Here is a 19,413-nt window from a genome sequence, read left to right on the forward strand (position 1 = left end):
TAGCAGTGAGTTATTTATTTCATAATGGAAGTACTTGCAAAAAATGGCATTATTTATAGTTTTCTGGTAAAAAAAAAATAGTCATGTTTTCAGATAATTCTGGAAATTTCTATTTTGAAATTTCAGCCAGAATGTTTTGATTATTTGATATAAATACATTGTATTAAAAAATATGGTACAATATAATGCACTTTAAAAAATTATAAAATATGAAAGTAAGAAGCCTAATGTGTTGTTTTATAAACTGAATAATTATAGTATAGTGCAAATATAAAGTAAAATGAACTATGGGAGCTGAAAGATGTGAATTTATATAGAATAATTTAACTGTTCTAAACTATTGTATCTAAATTTTACCAGCTGAAACTTACCATGTGAAAAGACAAGTTTTTACAAGGTATTAGTTCTCAAGAATTTCTCAGTTCAATTGCTGAGGAATTACTACTATGTATTGAGTTGAGCTACTTCAAATAAACAGCACTACCCAGACAGGAGTATACAATGCCCTGCCATTAATATCTGGACATACCTCTGTTGATAGTTGGTCACATCCTACCCAAGCACCATGTGTCAGACACAATTATAAATATGCTTGTAGGCCTTCAAGGAGACAGTAGTGCAATTATGAGTGCAAGATGCTGTGATCAGTGGAGTTAAGACTTCCAGTATGGAATGATAATTGGTGCTACATAAGAAGTCAGTCTGTATAGGACATTCCAATGGCACTGAAGATCCCTGAGTCAACAATTGATGATGTTACCTGCAAATGGAAGTGGACTGGTGCTGAAACTCATGAAACTGCCCTGGAAAATCTTCGAAGCTGGTGGAATGTGACTGGAGAACCCTTCAAAGAATTGTTGTTGCAGCATGTACAAACCCTCAGTGAGATGATTGAGATGTTCCAGCGCAGTGGACAGGATGCTACATGATATGGGTTACTAGAGTTGTATAGCTGTTCACAAGCCACTAATACGAGATGCCATCTAGCTTGGTGTAAGGCCCTCTATTCTCGGATTGGAGGTCAATAGAAAGCTATGCTTTGGGGTGACGAGTCACGGTGAATATTTTACCAGTCTGATGGTTGTGTCTGGATATGGAAAATGCCCGGAGAAAGCTACCTGCTGGATGTATTGTCTCAACAATGAAGTTTGGCCGAGGCAGCATGATGGTCCAGGGATGTTTTCATGGTTTGGACTGGGACCATTGGTTGTTTTGGACAAAATCATGAATATTGAGGTCTGACTAAACATCCTGGACAATATTGTGTTACCTACGTTGTGGCAGTGCCTTGCAGAAGGCCCATATCTACTAGGGAAAACACCCATATCATACTTCTTGTGTTTTAGCAGACTGGCTTTGAGGACATTAGTATCGAAAAGATGGACTAGCCCAGAGCCTCTCCTCAAGTACCTCTGGGATGAATTGGCATGTTGTGCGTGTGTGTGAGAAGAGACTGCCCAAAAAACTGGTCATTTTGAAAGCTGATTGGCAGAAAATATTGGAGGATATACTCAAATAACTTATTGTGTCCCATGGAGACTAGAGGCTGTCATAATGGCTAAATGTTTCAGCACATATTATTAGTTTTCCTGTAAATAAATGTTATTTGTAATTCTGCAGGTGTCTGGATATTAGTGGTAGGGCAGTGTATATTGTTGTTTATTAAGGTACCTATCTCTGACAGTTGTTTCAGTGATACTGCTACTTCATCAAGCATGGCGCCTCTGTAGTCAGGTGGGAAGGAGCAGCAGTGCATAGCACACACTTCTTGATTAGACCGGGGTTCGAGCCCATCACCACCAAATATGGAGGATGCAGAAAGGTCAGGGAATGACCACCACATATCCCGGAGCAATATGGCCTTAGTTGCTAATGCTCCTAAAAATCAAAATAACAAATACCAACTTCATCAAGCAGTGGATAATTGCCATTAATTCAATTGGCAAAAGTTAATAAAAGTACTTTCTCTCAAAGTATTTTTATGAGAGAAAGCTTATACAAAGCTTGGCTGATTCTGTATAACAGTCAAAAAAATAAATAAATAAAAACATTAACAATGTCACCTATCTATTCCCTCTAATAGTTTGTCTAGTTCTTCCTTGAATGTATTCAAACTGCCCACTTATGGACACAAAATGGAAGTTTGTTCCAACAATCAACTACCACTGGCCAAAGGAAACCTTCTGCATATGTATCCTGCAACTATCCCTTCTGTTTGAATTTATGCATCCTGTGTGTTGTATCTGGGCAAGGGGAGGAATTACATCAGAATGGAGACACTTTTAATATCAAAAAGAAGAGAACAGTTCTATTATCATACATAAATTCAGTCTTTTTTTTTTTTTTCCCCTTTTGCTTTTCCATTATTACAAAGTGAAAATTGTAATTGATTTAATCTTTTAGGCTGAAAAACTCTTTAGACAAGCCTTAAAAGTTGCTGAAATAAATTATAGGAAGAGTCAGCAAACACAACATCAAAGTTCTGTACAAGAATCTTTACACAGTAAGTCTGTTTTTAATAGTAACGTTCTGAATTGCATATCTTAGATATCTGCATGCATTTGTTCGTATTTTAAAACAATTTAAGTTATTCTGCTTACATGCACAGTTTTAAAAACTTGACAGTAAAAAAAGTTCTGAATATTTCCTTCTTGACTAATTGTGCAGGAATTTCTTATTGTGAAGTATAAGAGGCGAATAGGAATTTTAAATACAATGAGTGGTCATGTGAGAATCAGAAGCAGTCGGTAGATACCAGCCTTGGATAATTAAATTAATGCATTTATTCAAATCATTTCAGACAGCCTCTGCTCTCTTTTTTAATTTTTTAAAATTATTTATTTTTTTATTTTTCATTCGTATACTTTTAGGATTGTATTTTGTGATTATCTATACAGCAGACTCTTGATTTACCTAGATCAGATTAACTGGAAAGTGGGTTAACCGGGACACTTCAAAACTCCAAATTAAAAAAAAAAAAAAAAAAAAATCAACAAGAAATTAAAATTCAAGTAATAACTAGAATAGGTATAAACAGATGTTTTCAAGTCGTAAATAAATGAGAAGAAGCGGTGTTATAAGTCATAATCAGGAGATTAGTGTGCCTATTATCTTTCAACCCCTGCTGTCTTCACAACCGCCGCTCAAAAAAAAAAAAAAAAAAAGAAGAAAAAGAGACTAAATGTTTAGTGCACCGCATCAATTGTTGTGATCTTTTACACTGCAAAAGGACAAATTTATTTGTTTCGTTATTTATGTCAGAATTTTTTTTTTTTTTTTATAGTAGCTATTTTTTTTTTTTTGTTTAGAAATCACAAAACTTTTTTTTTTTTTATGAAAACCCCAAACACGAGAGGTATTAGAACCTATAGTACTTAGTTACCATGCTTGGGTTGGAGGTTGAGAAGATGAAAGAAGATATTTGTTGACATTAGACTTGAACTTCTATAGACTGTAATTTTCAGGAAATACGTATGAAGGAAGGTTGTTCCAGAAAACGCGGTTGAATGAATAAACGAGGAAGATGAAAAGTTTGTTCTATGAGTTTGAAGTTGGATAGTAAATGAATGTTGGCTGGTGGCAGCACATGTTCGGACTGTTTTGAAAGAGAGAGCAGGAATTATAGAAGCCAACTCAGAAGAATGGTGCCCATGGAAGTATCTGTAGAAAAGGCATGCAGCAGAAACAGTATGTCTATGAGACAGTGAGTGGAGAGACTCTGTTAGAGAGGAGTCATTAATTAACCTAACTGCCCTCTTCTGAATGGTATCTATAAGCCTGAGAGAGGTTTTGGGGGCACCGCCCCAGATGTGGGAACAATATTCCATGGTAGAGCGGATTTGTGATTTGTACAGAGTGAACAGCTGTTTGGAAGAAAAGTAATGCCAAGAACGAAAGAGAAAACCAAGTTTTTTAGATGCAGAGGAAGCAATACAGTAAACCCCCGCTATTCGCAGGGGTTACGTTCCTGAGAAATGCCGCGAATACCGAAAATGTGAATTCTGAGTTATGGCTCCCATAGTAATAAAGGGGGTTCCGTTCCAAAGTATGAAATTTATATAAGAAAAACTAGTCTAAAATTTTGTCTCTGTATGTATTATATGTACCTTCATAATATGACTATGTATATAGACAGTACATAGTGAAATGCAAGCATATGGCATCGAAATGAAAATAAGAAACAATTTAATATTAAATCTTTCAAACTAGCGCCTTTGCTAACTAAAAAACTTATCCCACCAGTACTATCACCAGTTTCGCTGAAGTGTTGATAAAGGAGTTTTGCCCTTTCTCGAATGATGAGTGAACTTAACGGAATTTTATTTTGAGTTTGGTCTTCTATCCACAGATTTAAAGCTTTTTCCATTTTTTATAATTTAACATCACGAGTTACAGAGCAAATTTCTGAAGCAATTAGCGCGTTTTCACGGACACTACAGCGGATTTTTTTCTTCCAATTTCTTGATTGATCGTACCGTTGACTCATTGATTTTATAATGTTTTGTCACTGAGGAGACAAATTTATAATCACTGCTGATAATTAGATCAATTTTATTCGCTAATGTCATCACCTTCTTTGATCTTTTCACATTTCCCTTGTTATTTATAGCCATATTTTTGTACGGGTTTAGAAAGAAATTGTCCACAATAAAGTCACTTCCTTCCATTAACACACTTGAAAAAGTCTGTTTTACACAGCAAAATGGTAGATTTATCATTTTTGTAAACATATCAATTTATAAGTTGATAAATTTATTCTATTTATAAGCATATAAATTAAAAGCAAATGACGAAACCTTCCATGACAAGTACATAACACATACTGAACAAGGATTAGCGAGAAACATCCACGCTTGTGATTTTGTCACCCACCATCCACTGAGTGCTGTTTTGACTAGAAAAGATAATTTTAGCCACGCCCATCTTTTTTTATGGGGAAAATGTTCACGGCACTTTAAAATTTACATTTTTTCCGGTTTCATTTTATATTAAATCAGCGACCGCGAATAGCGGGGTTTACTGTATTTGTAATGTGCTTGTGCCCTGAGAGATTAGAAGTCAGGGTAATCCCCAAAAGTGATATATCATTTTGCCTAGAAATTGGAGTGTCACCAAAGATAAGCATAGGAGCAGAAGAATCCTTTTTGCGAGATATAAGACGGATTAAATTTTTAAAATAGTGATGACCTTGAGAAGGAAATCACCAGGAAATTAAAAGAAAAATGAGGAGAGTTAGAATAAAGAAAGTAAGGAAAATTGCAAATAAGGGAATAATAGTTAAAACTGAGATACGAGAGGAACTGGACTTAAGAAACAATGAGAGAATTAAGAGACTTGTAGTTAATTTTGCAATGCCAAAAAAAACAGGAAATAAACAAAGAAGACTTTTTAAATGATCTGTATGAGAAGAATATTGTTTGTATGGGTATCTCCAAGGGAAGGAATAAATCATCAAATCATAATTAGATTTTTAGGTGAAAATAAAACAAAACTGGAAGGATAATAGAAGTGAGAAGAAATATAGGAAATTTTATTAACTAAAAGCAAAAAATAATATGCGTGTGGGAAGGGCAGTTTGTTGATAACATGAAGGTTGGTAGGGTGGTTAATGATGCAAGTCAGACAGGGCTCTTCGGAATGTTGATGGATGGTAAGGGAAATAGTGTTGGGGAGGCTAAGGTATTATGATATACTGAAGACATGGAACTTAACATTCAATGTATTCTCAGTGATTTGTCATACTTTTGCAGCCAGGAAGAGGAAGGTTATAATCCCGTAACAGAAGTTACGGGATTATAACCTTCATTTGGAATATTGTGTTTGGATCTGGAGGTTGCATTTAAAGAAGGACTTTGAGCATCTTTAGGGGATCCAAGAACGGGCAAATCATCTGTGACAATAATAGCAAAAGAATATCCATACAAGGAGAAGGGTGCCTCCATAGCTAGGTGGGCAGGAGCAACAGTGCATCACACATGTTTCTTGATTAGACCAGGGTTCGAGCCCGTGACCACCAAATACGGAGGATGCGGAAAGGTCAGGGAATGACCACTGCATATCCCCAGAGCAATATGGCTTAGTTGCTAATGCTCCTAAAAAAAATACAAGGAGAAGCTACAGATACATGGATTACAGAGTTTTGAGGCTAGGTTAACTCGGTTTGTGTGAAGGTGGGGGGAATGAAATGTGGCAAAAAAAACCAGGACACAAAATCAAATCAAATTATTAGAGAAAACTGATAGTTTGGACCTCAAAGTTTACATTTAGCCAGTATTGTTGACCCCTGGAATAAATTACCAAACCTAGGTGGAGGCAATTTTTTCCAGTTAAGGTTGGCAGAGCGGTGAAATTTAGGGTGCAACTGGATTGTTACTTTCTAGAAATGGTAAGAGTGGATATAGTGGCGTGTTTTTTTTTTTTTTTTTTTGCTGATATATCAAAAGCCTTGGTTTCCTTGCATCTGTTGACTAGATGAAACGTGAAAAGTGGTTTACTAGATGAAAGATCATTTATGATCTTTCATCTAGTAAACCACTTTGAAGAACATACATGACACCTATAAATTAATTTGAAATGAATCATTTCTGCAGAACATCTTCAGTTTTGTTTCATTCTTGTTTCCTTGCTTTGACACAATGAAATTAATAAAAAATGTATTTTCCTATAGAGTATTGATTTACTTTGTTTATTGAGTAAGTTTTTTTTAATTTTATTTTTTAGTTTTATTCTACATTGAAATTGCCGTAATGCTCTTGGAGTAATATTCCCCTTTCCAGTTGTATGCTGGGCTTAAGCTCACATGCACTCGGCTCTGTAAGTTCATGAGCAATAACACGATTGTTGTTCAGTAAGTTTTTTTTTTTTTCAATTTGCTGCCAAATTGAAACTGATTGAATATTTTTGTCTCTTTAGGGCGTGACACTAATGTTCTGGTATATGTCAGACGAAGACTTGCAATGTGTGCCAGAAAATTGGGTAAATTAAGAGAAGCTGTGAAAATGATGAGGGATGTAAGTATAAATGTTATTCTTTACACTGCAGGAATGTTATTGTGATTTACTTCTTTTAATGTCTTGTTTGTAAAGCAGTTAGAAATATATTTTTAGTTTTTTGGAATCTTGCATAATGGTGAAATAGATTTTCTTAAAGATAAAATCTTTATAAAGATAGTAATTCTGGATAATTATTTTATTATAGTGATTTATTTGTTCAAGTATGTTTGAAGGGCTTATATAGGCATGTTCCTTCCACACATCTGGATTTACAAATTCTGTATTGCAGTGTTTCCCATCCTTTCTTCAGATACAGACACTGTTTTTTTATATTTGAGGTGGATACCATGGACCACTTCTGCATTTGAGTTAGAAGCCACAAACTACAAAAAATGTAAACTGTGCTTGCAAATATATAAATAATTTTTAAATACAGTGATATGTATTCATGCTTAACATATATAGCATGCTACAGGTTGTTATAGGCTTACCTGTATTTCCCATCACTGTAAAAGTAATAAACTAGATTGGCATGATTTGGAATAGATGTCTAATGTCCAGCCCCTCTGATACTTTGCAGATGGAGGACACCAAAACATTCAGAAAATTATACTAACATTCTAACTGAATGTCCATGTTATAGAATTGTATATAACATTTTCTGTTATTTTCCATTATCTCTTAACTTTTTTTGCAGTTATTCCACTTTGATTTTAAGACTAATAACTTTCCATATCAAAAAAATGAATTTGTCATCAAGCCATTCAGGCAAATGTACATTGTACATTGCCTGAATGGCTTGATAAGTGATACTGATAAGTACATCAGTTTCACTTATCAAGTGATAAGTGATACTGATGTACACGTCAGTATCACTTAATAAATTTTGAATGTATACCTAGCAGCCATGCAATAAATCTCCAGATATCTAAATATAAGATTACCAAAAGTCAGGTAACAGTCAGTTGTTCAGTTCCTTGAAGAACTGACTGTGACCTGACTTCTCAAAATTTGCATATGAACTGGAGAATTTTCATGGAAATATATAATACAGTATTAAATTTTGTATTTGCTTTGCTTTAATTTAGTATTTTTACTTGTTTTCAATCTTAAGTAATATTTTTAGTTCTTGGAACATAATAAAGAATACAAAATTTTGCATAAAGATCTTATTGTGTTATACAAGGTCTGTTCAAAAAGCATTAAGACTGATAATTTAGGAAACAATAATTTACTTACAGGGCTTAAGCCTTCTTCCAAGTGTGTTTTTTTTTTTTTTTTTTTTTTTTTTTGCAGCTATGAATTTCTCCTTAGAATTGTTTGCAGTATTTTTGAAATGAATTTTTTTTGAAATCTTGAAAAGCTACTCCAGTTGCATTTTATTTTATAGTTACCACAATATGAAATCTTCATTCTTTCAAGATTTTATGTTGTGAGAAGAGAAAAAAAAAAGTCAGAACCATGTACAACAAATTTGGAGAGTCTGGTACTTTGGGATTATTTTTTCACTTCCCAACTAATGGATTCCTTTGCAAGAAAAAAGATTTGATGAAGTAATGCAACAGAGCAGCCACTGGTGATTCCTTAAATAACTTTACAGGGGTGTTTCAAACAGTGGCAGCATTGAGAAAATGTTTGTTTGCAGACAGTACTTATTCCAAAGGTGATTAGACTTAGAAATGAAATAATTTGTTTACTGCAATATCATTCTCAGTACTTTTTTGAATAGACCTTGCACATATCACTCGTCATGATGGTGGTGGTTTTTTTTTTTTTTTTTTGGTTTTTTTCCCCGTAAACTTCATACAAACTCCTTCGTTGTATCAACAAAAAAAAAAAGTATAGTGTGCTATCTGGGACTTCCATTTATATGTTTCAGTTTTGTTAAATGCCTCTATCAGGGAAAATACAATGTGCTAGCTAATTTAATAGCAAGGGATAAAGATTTCACCTGTTACATCCATTTCCTGATGAGGCTGCAAAAAATGCACCAGAACAGTAGAGTTATTCTACATAATAATTCTGGATTATTTACAGAATTATTACTTATATTTAAAAGCGTAAGAGATTACCTTAATCTTTTGCATAGAATGCTTCCAGTCAGCTCTCCAAATGTAACGAATAAAATTAAATAAACGGATAAAATAATTTAATGAATTCTATCACTCATAGAGATTTGATGCACAACAGAATCAAAATCCGAGAGCCCCCACCCGACCCTGAAACACATCAAAACAACTCAGCAAGACCATGAGTGTGAGAGGACATTGTGTCAGAATAAATAATTAAAATCGGAAAACCGCTTACAAGAATAAATAAATTAAAATCATAATTAAAAATTTGGATGAACACAAATTCATCCAAATTTTTAAGGAAAATTTTGCTTAAGGAAAGGAAATTCACAGCTTTTCCTTTCCTTAAGCAAACAATGCTTTTCGACTGATCACCGTGTTCACAGGACAGAAATATTGCGAAGTGTGTGTGTTAGGCTCTTAAATGGAGAGATTATTTATATTGATGGATGCTTTAAAAAGAACTATATAATAGTGGTGTAGATACACCATAGACAACTCTTAAACGAAAAACTGCGATAGTAGTGTAAAAGGTATCATTTCACCTGTATCTCATATTGTGCTCATCCGTCACAACGAGTTACCATGTATTGCACTACGTCGAATAAGTTACACTTCACTAATAAAGCAGACTATTGTTATTTATTCTCGGTGTGCACCACTACCCAGACAGCCGTTTCAAGGCCTGTTGGCCTTTCATTGGTGGGTGGGCAGGTACCCTGGTATTGCAGACATGACAACCCAGTTGTGAAGATAATCCCACAATATGAGAGATGCCAAAAGGTGTACGTGATAAGGTTTTAGTATGACTAAATACAACTAGGCATAATATTTTTAAGAGTTATAATTATCTATATAATATTGGTGTAGATACACCATAGACAACTCTTAAATGAAAAACTACGATAGTAGTGTAAAAGGCATCGTGTATCTCATTATGCTCATCCTTTACAAAAAGAACAGAAATCCGAAATTAGGTAAGGACGTCGCACATTGATAGAATTTTATTGTGGTTTCATTTCAAGAGTTTCAGCGATCGATAAGTTTGTGTAATTATGTTGTATGCTTAAAATTTTCGCTTCATTGAATAGGGATATGTGACCTTCATTGGTGGCATGAAAGGCCAATTCTGAAGCGGTTGCGCACGATGTGCGGACCGAAGTGGTGTGTTGCCTGGCACGTAAATCTAAAGTACTAGTCGACCCTTCATACGATGAACCGCACCGACTACAAGAAATCTTGTATACAAGATCATTTACCTGTACCAAGAAAGAAGATAGAACTGTGTGATTTTTTTAATATATTATGGAGCTTATGCATAGGCCTGGCTGTAATTTTGAATTCTGTATTTTTAAGGAGTTTATTGAGTTGCTTGTACCATTGTTCGATGTATGGTATAGAAATAGTGTTTTTTATTTGTTTTATTAATAGGTATCATATTTTCTGTCTTATTTTTAGCTTGTAATCTCATTTGATTTATAATGGAGAGTGAATAGCCGCTATTTAAAAACCTGTTGGTTAGTGTATCAATTTCTAAGTGTAAGGTGGGTTCAGAAGTAGAATATTTGTAAGTGTTAAAGAACTGGTTAAATATTATTAGCATTAGTAGAGGCATACGATGCAAAGCTTATGCAGCACCATCCAAAAAAAAAAAACAACGCTCCCATTTCACCCCTCCATTCGTTCCAAATGCCTGTCCAGCTCAGCCTTAAATTTATTTAGGCTATTAGCTTCCACAACAAAAGATGGAAGCCTGTTCCACCAATCAACTATCCACTGGCTAAAGGCAAATTTCCACACATATATTCTACAACTATCTTTCCTCAATTTGAAACTGTGCCCCTTCAGATTCTTAGTCTGAGCAAGAGGAAAAATCCCTTCAGCATTCAGCTTGCTCAACCCATTCAAGGCCTTATACTCTTCAATCAGATCACCTCGCAGGTGCTACAATTTGCAGAACTTAAGCCTTTCTTGGTAAGAGCACCCCCTTTGTTCCCCTCACCAATCTCGTTGCCCTTTTTTGTACTCGTTCTAGCAACTCTACATCCTTTCTAAAATGAGGTCTCCGGACCTGTACACAGTACTCTAGGTGTGGCCTGACCACTGCCTTTTATAACGTGATAATCACCTCCCTGTCCCAACTAGCCAAATTCCTATATATCATTGACAAGACTCCAAGCCCTGCCAGCCCGTCTGCACTGCTCAGCGAACTTCATATATTACTGCACAATTACCCACAGGTCTTTTTCACTTTCCACTTCCCTGAGTGTAGTACCACAGAGTTGGTATGTTTCTCTTCGGTTATCGCTAGCCATGCAGTACTTTGCATTCGTAAATGTTAAACTTCAGTTGCCACTTCTCAACCGATTTTACCAACTTATCTAGATCCAGTTGGAGTAGCATACTGTCTTTACTGTCATTAACAACCCTGCCAACCTTTGTATCATTTGCAAACTTGGACATTAAACCTGATATACCTCCATCAATATCATTAATAAATATACAAAACAACAATGGGCCCAACACCAAGCCCTGGGGGAACTCCACTAATAACATTTGTCCATGAAGAGCAGTGTCCATTGATTAGCAGTTTGATATTGATTAGATAGAATTGATTAGATAGAGTCCATTGATTAGATAGAAAGGCACCCGGGGTGGATGGGATCTATCCAGTTATATTAAAGGAGGCAGCAAAGGAAGTAAGCAAACCCTTAGCCATAATTATGAGAGCTTCCTTGGACTCAGTGGAGGTACCCATAGACTGGAAATGTGCAAATATGACCCCAATTCACAAAGGAGGGCCGACTGGGCTAGCCGAGTGGGTAAAGTACCTGCCCGGCAACCCAAAGGTCGCGGGTTCGATTCCCGCCTCGGGCTTGGATCAAAGTACTGCAAAAACCTTGGGAGGTGCAATATGGCCACAGAAGCCGATGCGCCAACAACTACCAAATCAAAAAAAAAAAAAAAAAAAAAAAAAAAACAAAGGAGGATCAAAGGCTGACACAAATAATTATAGACCTGTGAGCTTAACTTCTGTTCCAGGAAAATTAATGGAGGCACTGGTTAAAGAAGCACTGCAGGATCATTTAGACAAGACTTCAGTTATAGCTCAGACACAGCATGGTTTTGTTAAGGGGAAGTCTTGCCTGACCAACTTGATTGGATACTATGATGCAGTCACAAAAGAACTGGATGCAGGGAATAACTTTGATATTATATACTTGGATCTTAGAAAGGCTTTCGATACTGTTGCACATGGAAGACTGCTACACAAATTGGAGCAGTGTGACATTGGAGGCAAATTGCTGCTATGGATAAAGGGGTGGTTGAGGGGGAGAAGACAGAGAGTGGTAATCAATGGACACTGCTCATCGTGGACTGATGTTATTAGTGGAGTCCCTCAGGGCTCAGTGAGCCGACCGGGCTAGCCGAGTGGGTAAAGTACCTGCCCGGCAACCCAAAGGTCGCGGGTTCGATTCCCGCCTCGGGCTTGGATCAAAGTACTGCAAAAACCTTGGGAGGTGCAATATGGCCACAGAAGCCGATGCGCCAACAACTTCCAAATCAAAAAAAAAAAAAAAAACAGGGCTCAGTGTTGGGTCCATTATTGTTTTCTGTATTTATAAATGATATTGATGATGGTATATCGGGCTTAATGTCCAAGTTTGCAGACGATACAAAGGTTGGCAGGGTTGTCAAGGACACTACTGACACTATGCTGCTGCAACAGGATCTGGAAAGGTTGAGCAGATGGGCTGAGAGGTGGCAAATGAAGTTTAACATTGACAAATGTAAAGTACTACACATGGGAAACAGCAACCCCAGAGCAACGTATCAACTCTGTGGTACAACACTGACAGTGGTAGAGAATGAAAGGGACTTGGGGGTGGTTGTGCAGGCAGATATGAAGTTCTCTGAGCAGTGCAGACGGGCTGCAAGAGTAGCTCATGGAGTATTGTCAATGATATACAGGAATTTTTCCAGCAGGGATAAGGAGGTGATTATTCCATTGTATAAGGCGATGGTCAGGCCACACCTAGAGTACTGTATACAGGTCTGGAGGCCTCATTTCAAGAAGAATGTAGAGCTGCTGGAACGAGTACAGAGAAGGGCAACAAGATTAGTGAATGGAACAAAGGGGTGCTCTTACGAAGAAAGGCTTAAGTTTTGCAAATTATAGTGTCTGGAGGCTAGGCACCAGCGAGGTGATCTGATAGAGGTGTATAAAGCCTTGAATGGTTTAAGCATGCTCAATGCTGATGGGATTCTTCCTCTAGCTCAGAAAAATCACCTGAGAGGGCATAAATTCAAATTGAGGAAAGACAGATGTAGGATAGACATGCGGAAATTTGACTTTAGCCAGCGGGTGGTTGGTTGGTGGAACAGACTTCCATCCCTTGTGGTGGAGGTTGATAGCCTAAATAAGTTTAAGGCTCAGCTGGACAGGTATTTTGAACGAACAGAGGGGTGAAGTGGAAGTGGTTTTTTTTTTTTTTTCTTTTTTGGCTGATGCTGCATAAGCTTGCTTTCTTGCATCAAATGCCTCTACTAATGCTAATGCTAATTACCACTCTCTGTTGTCTTCTACTCAACCATCCCTTTATCCATTGTAGCAACTTACCCTTAATGCCATACCTCACCAATTTGTACAGCAGTCTTCCATGTGCAACAGTATCAAAAGCTTTCCTGAAATCCAAGTATATGATATCAATATTATTTTCGGCATTCAGTTCCTTTGTGACCACATCATAGCATCCAAACTGGTCAGACAAGACCTCCCTTTAACAAACCCATGCTGTGTCTTAACTATTACTGCATTCTTGTCTAGATTAGCATTAGCATTTGATGCAAGAAAGCAAGCTTATGCAGCATCAGCCAAAAAAAAAAAAAAAAACCCACTTCCACTTCACCCCTGTGTTCGTTCCAAATACCTGTCCAGCTGAGCCTTAAACTTATTTAGGCTATCAACTTCCACGACAAGGGATGGAAGTCTGTTCGACCAACCAACCACCCGCTGGCTAAAGGCAAATTTTCGCACGTCTATCCTACATCTGTCTTTCCTCAGTTTGAATTGATGCCCTCTCAGGTGATTATTCTGAGCGAGAGGAAGAATCCCATCAGCATTGAGCATGCTCAAACCATTCAAGACTTTATACACCTCTGTCAGATGACCTCGCTGGTGCCTAGTCTCCAAACACTGTAATTTGCAAAACTTAAGCCTTTCTTCGTAAGAGCACCCCTTTGTTCCATTCACTAATCTTGTTGCCCTTCTCTGTACTCGTTCCAGCAGCTCTACGTCCTCCTTGAAATGAGGCCTCCAGACCTGTATACAGTACTCAAGGTGTGGCCTGACCATTGCCTTATACAAGGGAATAATCGCCTCCTTATTCCTACTAGAAAAATTTCTATATATCATTGACAATACACCATGAGCTACTCTTGCAGCCCATCTGCACTGCTCAGAGAACTTCATATCTGCCTGCACAACCACCCCCAGGTCCCTTTCATTCTCTAGCACTGTCAGTGTAGTACCACAGAGTTGATACGCTGCTCTGGGGTTGCTGTTTCCCATGTGTAGTACTTTACATTTGTCAATGTTAAACTTCATTTGCCACCTCTCAGCCCATCTGCTCAACTTTTCCAGATCCTGTTGCAGCAGCATAGTGTCAGTAGTGTCCTTGACAACCCTGCCTACCTTTGTATCGTCTGCAAACTTCGACATTAAGCTTGATGTACTCTCATCAATATCATTTATGAATACAGAAAACAATAATGGACCCAACACTGAGCCCTGAGGGACTCCACTAATAACATTAGTCCACGACGAACAGTGTCCATTGATTACCACTCTCTGTCTTCTCCCCCTCACCACTCCTTTATCCACAGCAGCAATTTGCCTCCAATGCCACACTGCTCCAATTTGTGCAGCAGTCTTCCATGTGCAACAGTATCAAAAGCCCTTCTAAGATCCAAGTATATAATATCAAAGTTATTCCCTGCATCCAGTTCCTTTGTGACTGCATCATAGTACCCAATCAAATTGGTCAGGCAAGACTTCCCCTTAACAAAACCATTCTATGTCCGAGCTATAGCTGAAGTCTTGTCTAAATGATCCTGCAGTGCTTCTTTAACTAGTGTCTTCATTAATTTTCCTGGAACAGAAGTTAAACTCACAGGTCTATAATTACTTGTGTCAGCCTTTGATCCTCCTTTGTGAATGGGGGTGACATTTGCACATCTCCAGTCTGTGGGTACGTCCCCCGAGTCCAAGGAAACTCTCATAATTATGGCTAAGGGTTTGCTTACTTCCTTTGCTGCCTCCTTTAATATAACTGGATAGATATCCTCCACCCCGGGTGCCTTTCATGTGTTTATCTTCAACAATTTCTCCTCCACTTTACTCTCAGTTATTACAAGATTCTCTAGCTTACTGCTAGAGTTGAATACACCTCCGGCGTTCCCCTCGCTAAATAACTCCTCATGTGTGAATGTCGATGCAAAATATTCATTTAGTTTGTTAGCTACCTGAGCAGCATTATTAACAGTTGACCCATCGATATCAAGTTGACCAATCTGATTCATCCCCTTCCTTCTAGAGTTTACATAAGTAAAGAACTCTTTGCTGTTTTTCTTTGCATCCCTTGCCAAAGATTTCTCGTAATCTGCCTTCGCCTGCCCAACCTCCTTTGTAACTTTGTTACAGATCAACTTATATCTATCATAGGCTTTTGTGTCATGTGTTAATTTGTATGTATCCCATGCATGTTTCTTCTCTGCCGTATGCTTCATCAGTTCATCTGACATCCATTTAGGCCTAAACCTTGAACAATATTTCTTAGTTGGTATGTAAAGCCTAGTAGCTTCCAAGATAAGTTCTTTGAATGCTTCCCATTTTGCATTTGCTGTTGGTAACATCATCAGTTGGTCTCACTGTATAGAATTTAAATACTGTCTCAGTCCATCGTAGTCGCCTTTATGAAAGCAATAACCCTTCCCTTTACCTCTAATGGTAGTTACCTCTTTGAGTAAATCCCACTTCAGCACACTGTAATCACTGACACCTAGTGGTTCATTTATCTGCAGATTCTTAATGAAGAATCACTACTGATAATCAAATCAAGAGTATTACTCCCTCTAGTTGCCTCCGGAACATGCTGATGTAGAAAACAATCATCCAATAAATCCACAAAAGCCTTGCTAGTGTGTGAGTGACCAGCCCCCAAATTCCAGTTAATATCTGGGAAATTAAAATCTCCCATTATAAGACTCTCTGATTTACTGGCCCACTCTATTTCCTTGTACAGTATCTTATTATACTCATCAGAGTCATTAGGCCTATAGCACACTCCTACTCTCAATTTTGATCTCCCAATGCTTATGTCACACCAAACTGACTCGACACTGCGCTGTCCAGCAATGTCCACTGGCTTCACTTCCTTGGATTTTATGTATTTCTTAACTAATAGCATAACCCCTCCTCCCTTCCTATCCAGTCTATCCTTTCTGTAGACGTACTCCCCAAATTCCAGTTCTGCATTCCTTATATCTGTGTGACACCACGTCTCTGATATCCCAACAATATCTGCCCTTGATGTTTTAAGCAATACCTCAAATTCATCAAATTTATTTACTAAACTCCTAGCATTGGTGTACACGCAAGTATACATGCACCTATTTCTATTCTTAGCTACCCTAACACAACCCATGTGTTTACTTGTACTGCAATGGCTCCCAGCAGTCTCTGAAATATCCTGCATCTTGTTTTTCAAGCTTCTGCTCATTCCAATAGAAGCAGTGCAAGAATCTCTTTCACCTCTGCCAGTGGCTACTGTTAATCTATTCGTCTTTGTCTTCCCCCAAGCTAGCAGTTTTCCGACCCACTAACACTGCCTCGATAGCATCAGCAAATATTCTTGCACCCTTTCTATTTAAGTGTATCCCATCCCTGTAGAAGCAATCTCTCCTGTTAACAAGTACAGTCCAGGCTGAAAAAAATTCTACCCCTTGAGCCTTGCACAATCTTTCCAGGGCCGAATTGATCAACAAGGCTCTCATCATATACTCCCTCCTATCGTGCCTGGGCAGAATTGCAGACACTTTCAAATTCAACCCTATTTCACGGCTTTTTTTCAACAGTGACCTGTACTTGTTAAGCAATTCTGCCGGTCTCCTACTCACCGGCAGAAATAGAGGCTATTCACTCTCCATTATAAATCAAATTAGATTACAAGCTAAAAGTAAGGCAGAAAATATGATACCTGTTAATAAAACCAATAAAAAACACTATTTCTATACCATACGCCGAACAATGGTACAAACAACTCAATAAACTCTTTAAAAATACAGAATTCAAAATTATAGCCAGGCCTATGCAGAAGCTCAATAATGTATTAAAAAATCACACAGTTCTTCCTTCTTGCTCGGTACAGGTAAATGATCTTGTATACAAGATTTCTTGTAGTCAGTGTGACTCGTTGCACTTTAGATTTATGCGTCAAGCAACATGCCCGCTTTGATCCTCAAATTGCATGCAACTGCATCGGAATTGGCCTTTCATGCCATCAATGAAGGTCACATATTCCTATTCAATGGAGCAAAAATATTAAGCATACAACATAATTACATAAAATTATTGATCGCCGAAACTCTTGAAATGAAACTACACGAAAATTCTATCAATGCGTGATGTCCTTACCTAATTTTGGATTTCTGGTCTTTTTTGTGCAAAAGTCAATACAAATAATCTCTCCATTTAAGAGCCTAACACACACTTCTCGATATTTTCGTACTGTGAACACGGCGATCAGTCGAAAAGCATTCTTTGCTTAAGGAAGAGAAAAGCTGTGGATTTCGTTTAATTTGTGTGTTCATCCAAATTTTTAATCGTGATTTTAATTATTTATTCTCATCAGCAGTTTTCTGATTTTATTTATTTATTCTGACACTCATGATCTTGCTGAGTTGGTTCGATATGTTTCGTGGTTGGATGGGGGTTCTTGGCTTTTGATTCTGTGCATTGAATCAGTCATATCTCTGAGTGATAGAATTCATTAAATTATTTAATCCATTTATTTTATTTTATTTTATTCGTTACATTTGGAGAGCATTGACTGGGAGCATTCTACTCAAAAGATTGTGATAATCTCTTACTCTTTTAAATATATTGTAACAACGTAGAAGTTATTGAGCCTTGCATCTCTGTGTTTTTACAGCATTACTACATGGGATGATGCATTGAAAAAGTCTTTTACGAATTTAATTTTTTACAGCAATATGTACCTCTCCAGGGAAGTGGCAAAACAAAATATTGTTATAGGGAGCAAATTAAATAGTCATATGTTAAAAACTCTCAAACAAGTTTGTACTAATATATTGTTAACCAAAAACGTAATTTCAAATCAATAAACTTCAGAGTTTATATTAAGATTGTTTGGTCCAAAACTCATATTTATGAACAAATTTTGATTTAACTGCTTTCACCCAGTCCTCAAAAAAAACTTCAACAATTTATTCTCTGTGCTCTCAGCTATTATGAAATCATTTAGCTCAAGTAAAGAAGTCTTTGCTGTTTCTCTTTGCATCCTTTGCCAAAGATTTCTCGTAATCTGCTTTCGCTTGTCTGACCTCCTCCTTTATGACTTGATTATAGATAGCTTATATCTACCATAGGCTTCTGTGTCTCCTGATAATTTATATGTATCCCATGCACTTTTTTTCTCTGCCACAAGTCTCATTAGTTCATCTAACATCCATTTAGACCTAAATCTTGAACAGTATTTCTTAGTTGGTATGAAAAGCCTAGTAGCTTCCAAGATAACTTCCTTGAATGCTTCACATTTAGGGCGCCTCCATAGCCAGGTGGGCAGGAGCAGCAGTGCATAGCACACTCTTCTTGATTAGACTGGGGTTCGAGCCTGTGACCACCAAATACAGAGGCTGCGGAAATGTCAGGGAATGACTACCGCATATCCCCGGAGCAATATGGCCTTAGTTGCTAATGCTCCTAAAAACCAAATAACAAACAACAACAAACAAGCTTCCCATTTAGAATTTGCTTTTGGTAACATCATCAGTCGGTCCCACTGTATAGAATTTAAAAACTCTCTGAGACCACTGTAGTCACCTCTACAAAAGCAAAACCCTTCCTTTTAACCTTGATGGTAGTTACATCTTTGATTAAATCCTACATCGGTACATTGTGGTCACTGCCACCTAGTGGTTCCTTTATCTTTAAGCATGAATAATCACTGCTGATAATTAGATCAAGAGTATTGCTCTCCCCGGTTGCCTCTCGAACATTGATTGAAAATTTGATATCAGTGAAGCAAACAATCGTCATTGGAGAAATG

At 37.3% G+C, this 19,413-nt stretch overlaps 1 protein-coding gene across 8 annotated transcripts in view; it reads left to right on the forward strand.

Annotated features, from left to right (window-relative positions):
* Window positions 1-19,413, forward strand: part of LOC150086298 (suppressor of tumorigenicity 7 protein homolog) — a 172,335-nt gene that overhangs the window by 92,619 nt on the left and 60,303 nt on the right. For all 8 annotated transcript variants that reach the window (XM_090373812.1, XM_090373814.1, XM_090373813.1 and 5 more), the window contains 2 exons: window positions 2,404-2,503; window positions 6,913-7,010. In XM_090373812.1, the coding sequence (XP_090229938.1) occupies window positions 2,404-2,503; window positions 6,913-7,010 (198 nt within the window). The remainder of the gene's footprint in view (window positions 1-2,403; window positions 2,504-6,912; window positions 7,011-19,413) is intronic.

The sequence above is a fragment of the Mastigoproctus giganteus genome, chromosome 5, assembly GCF_048544385.1.
Source record: "Mastigoproctus giganteus isolate SK-2022 chromosome 5, ASM4854438v1, whole genome shotgun sequence".
In the NCBI taxonomy this organism is placed as follows: domain Eukaryota; kingdom Metazoa; phylum Arthropoda; class Arachnida; order Uropygi; family Thelyphonidae; genus Mastigoproctus; species Mastigoproctus giganteus.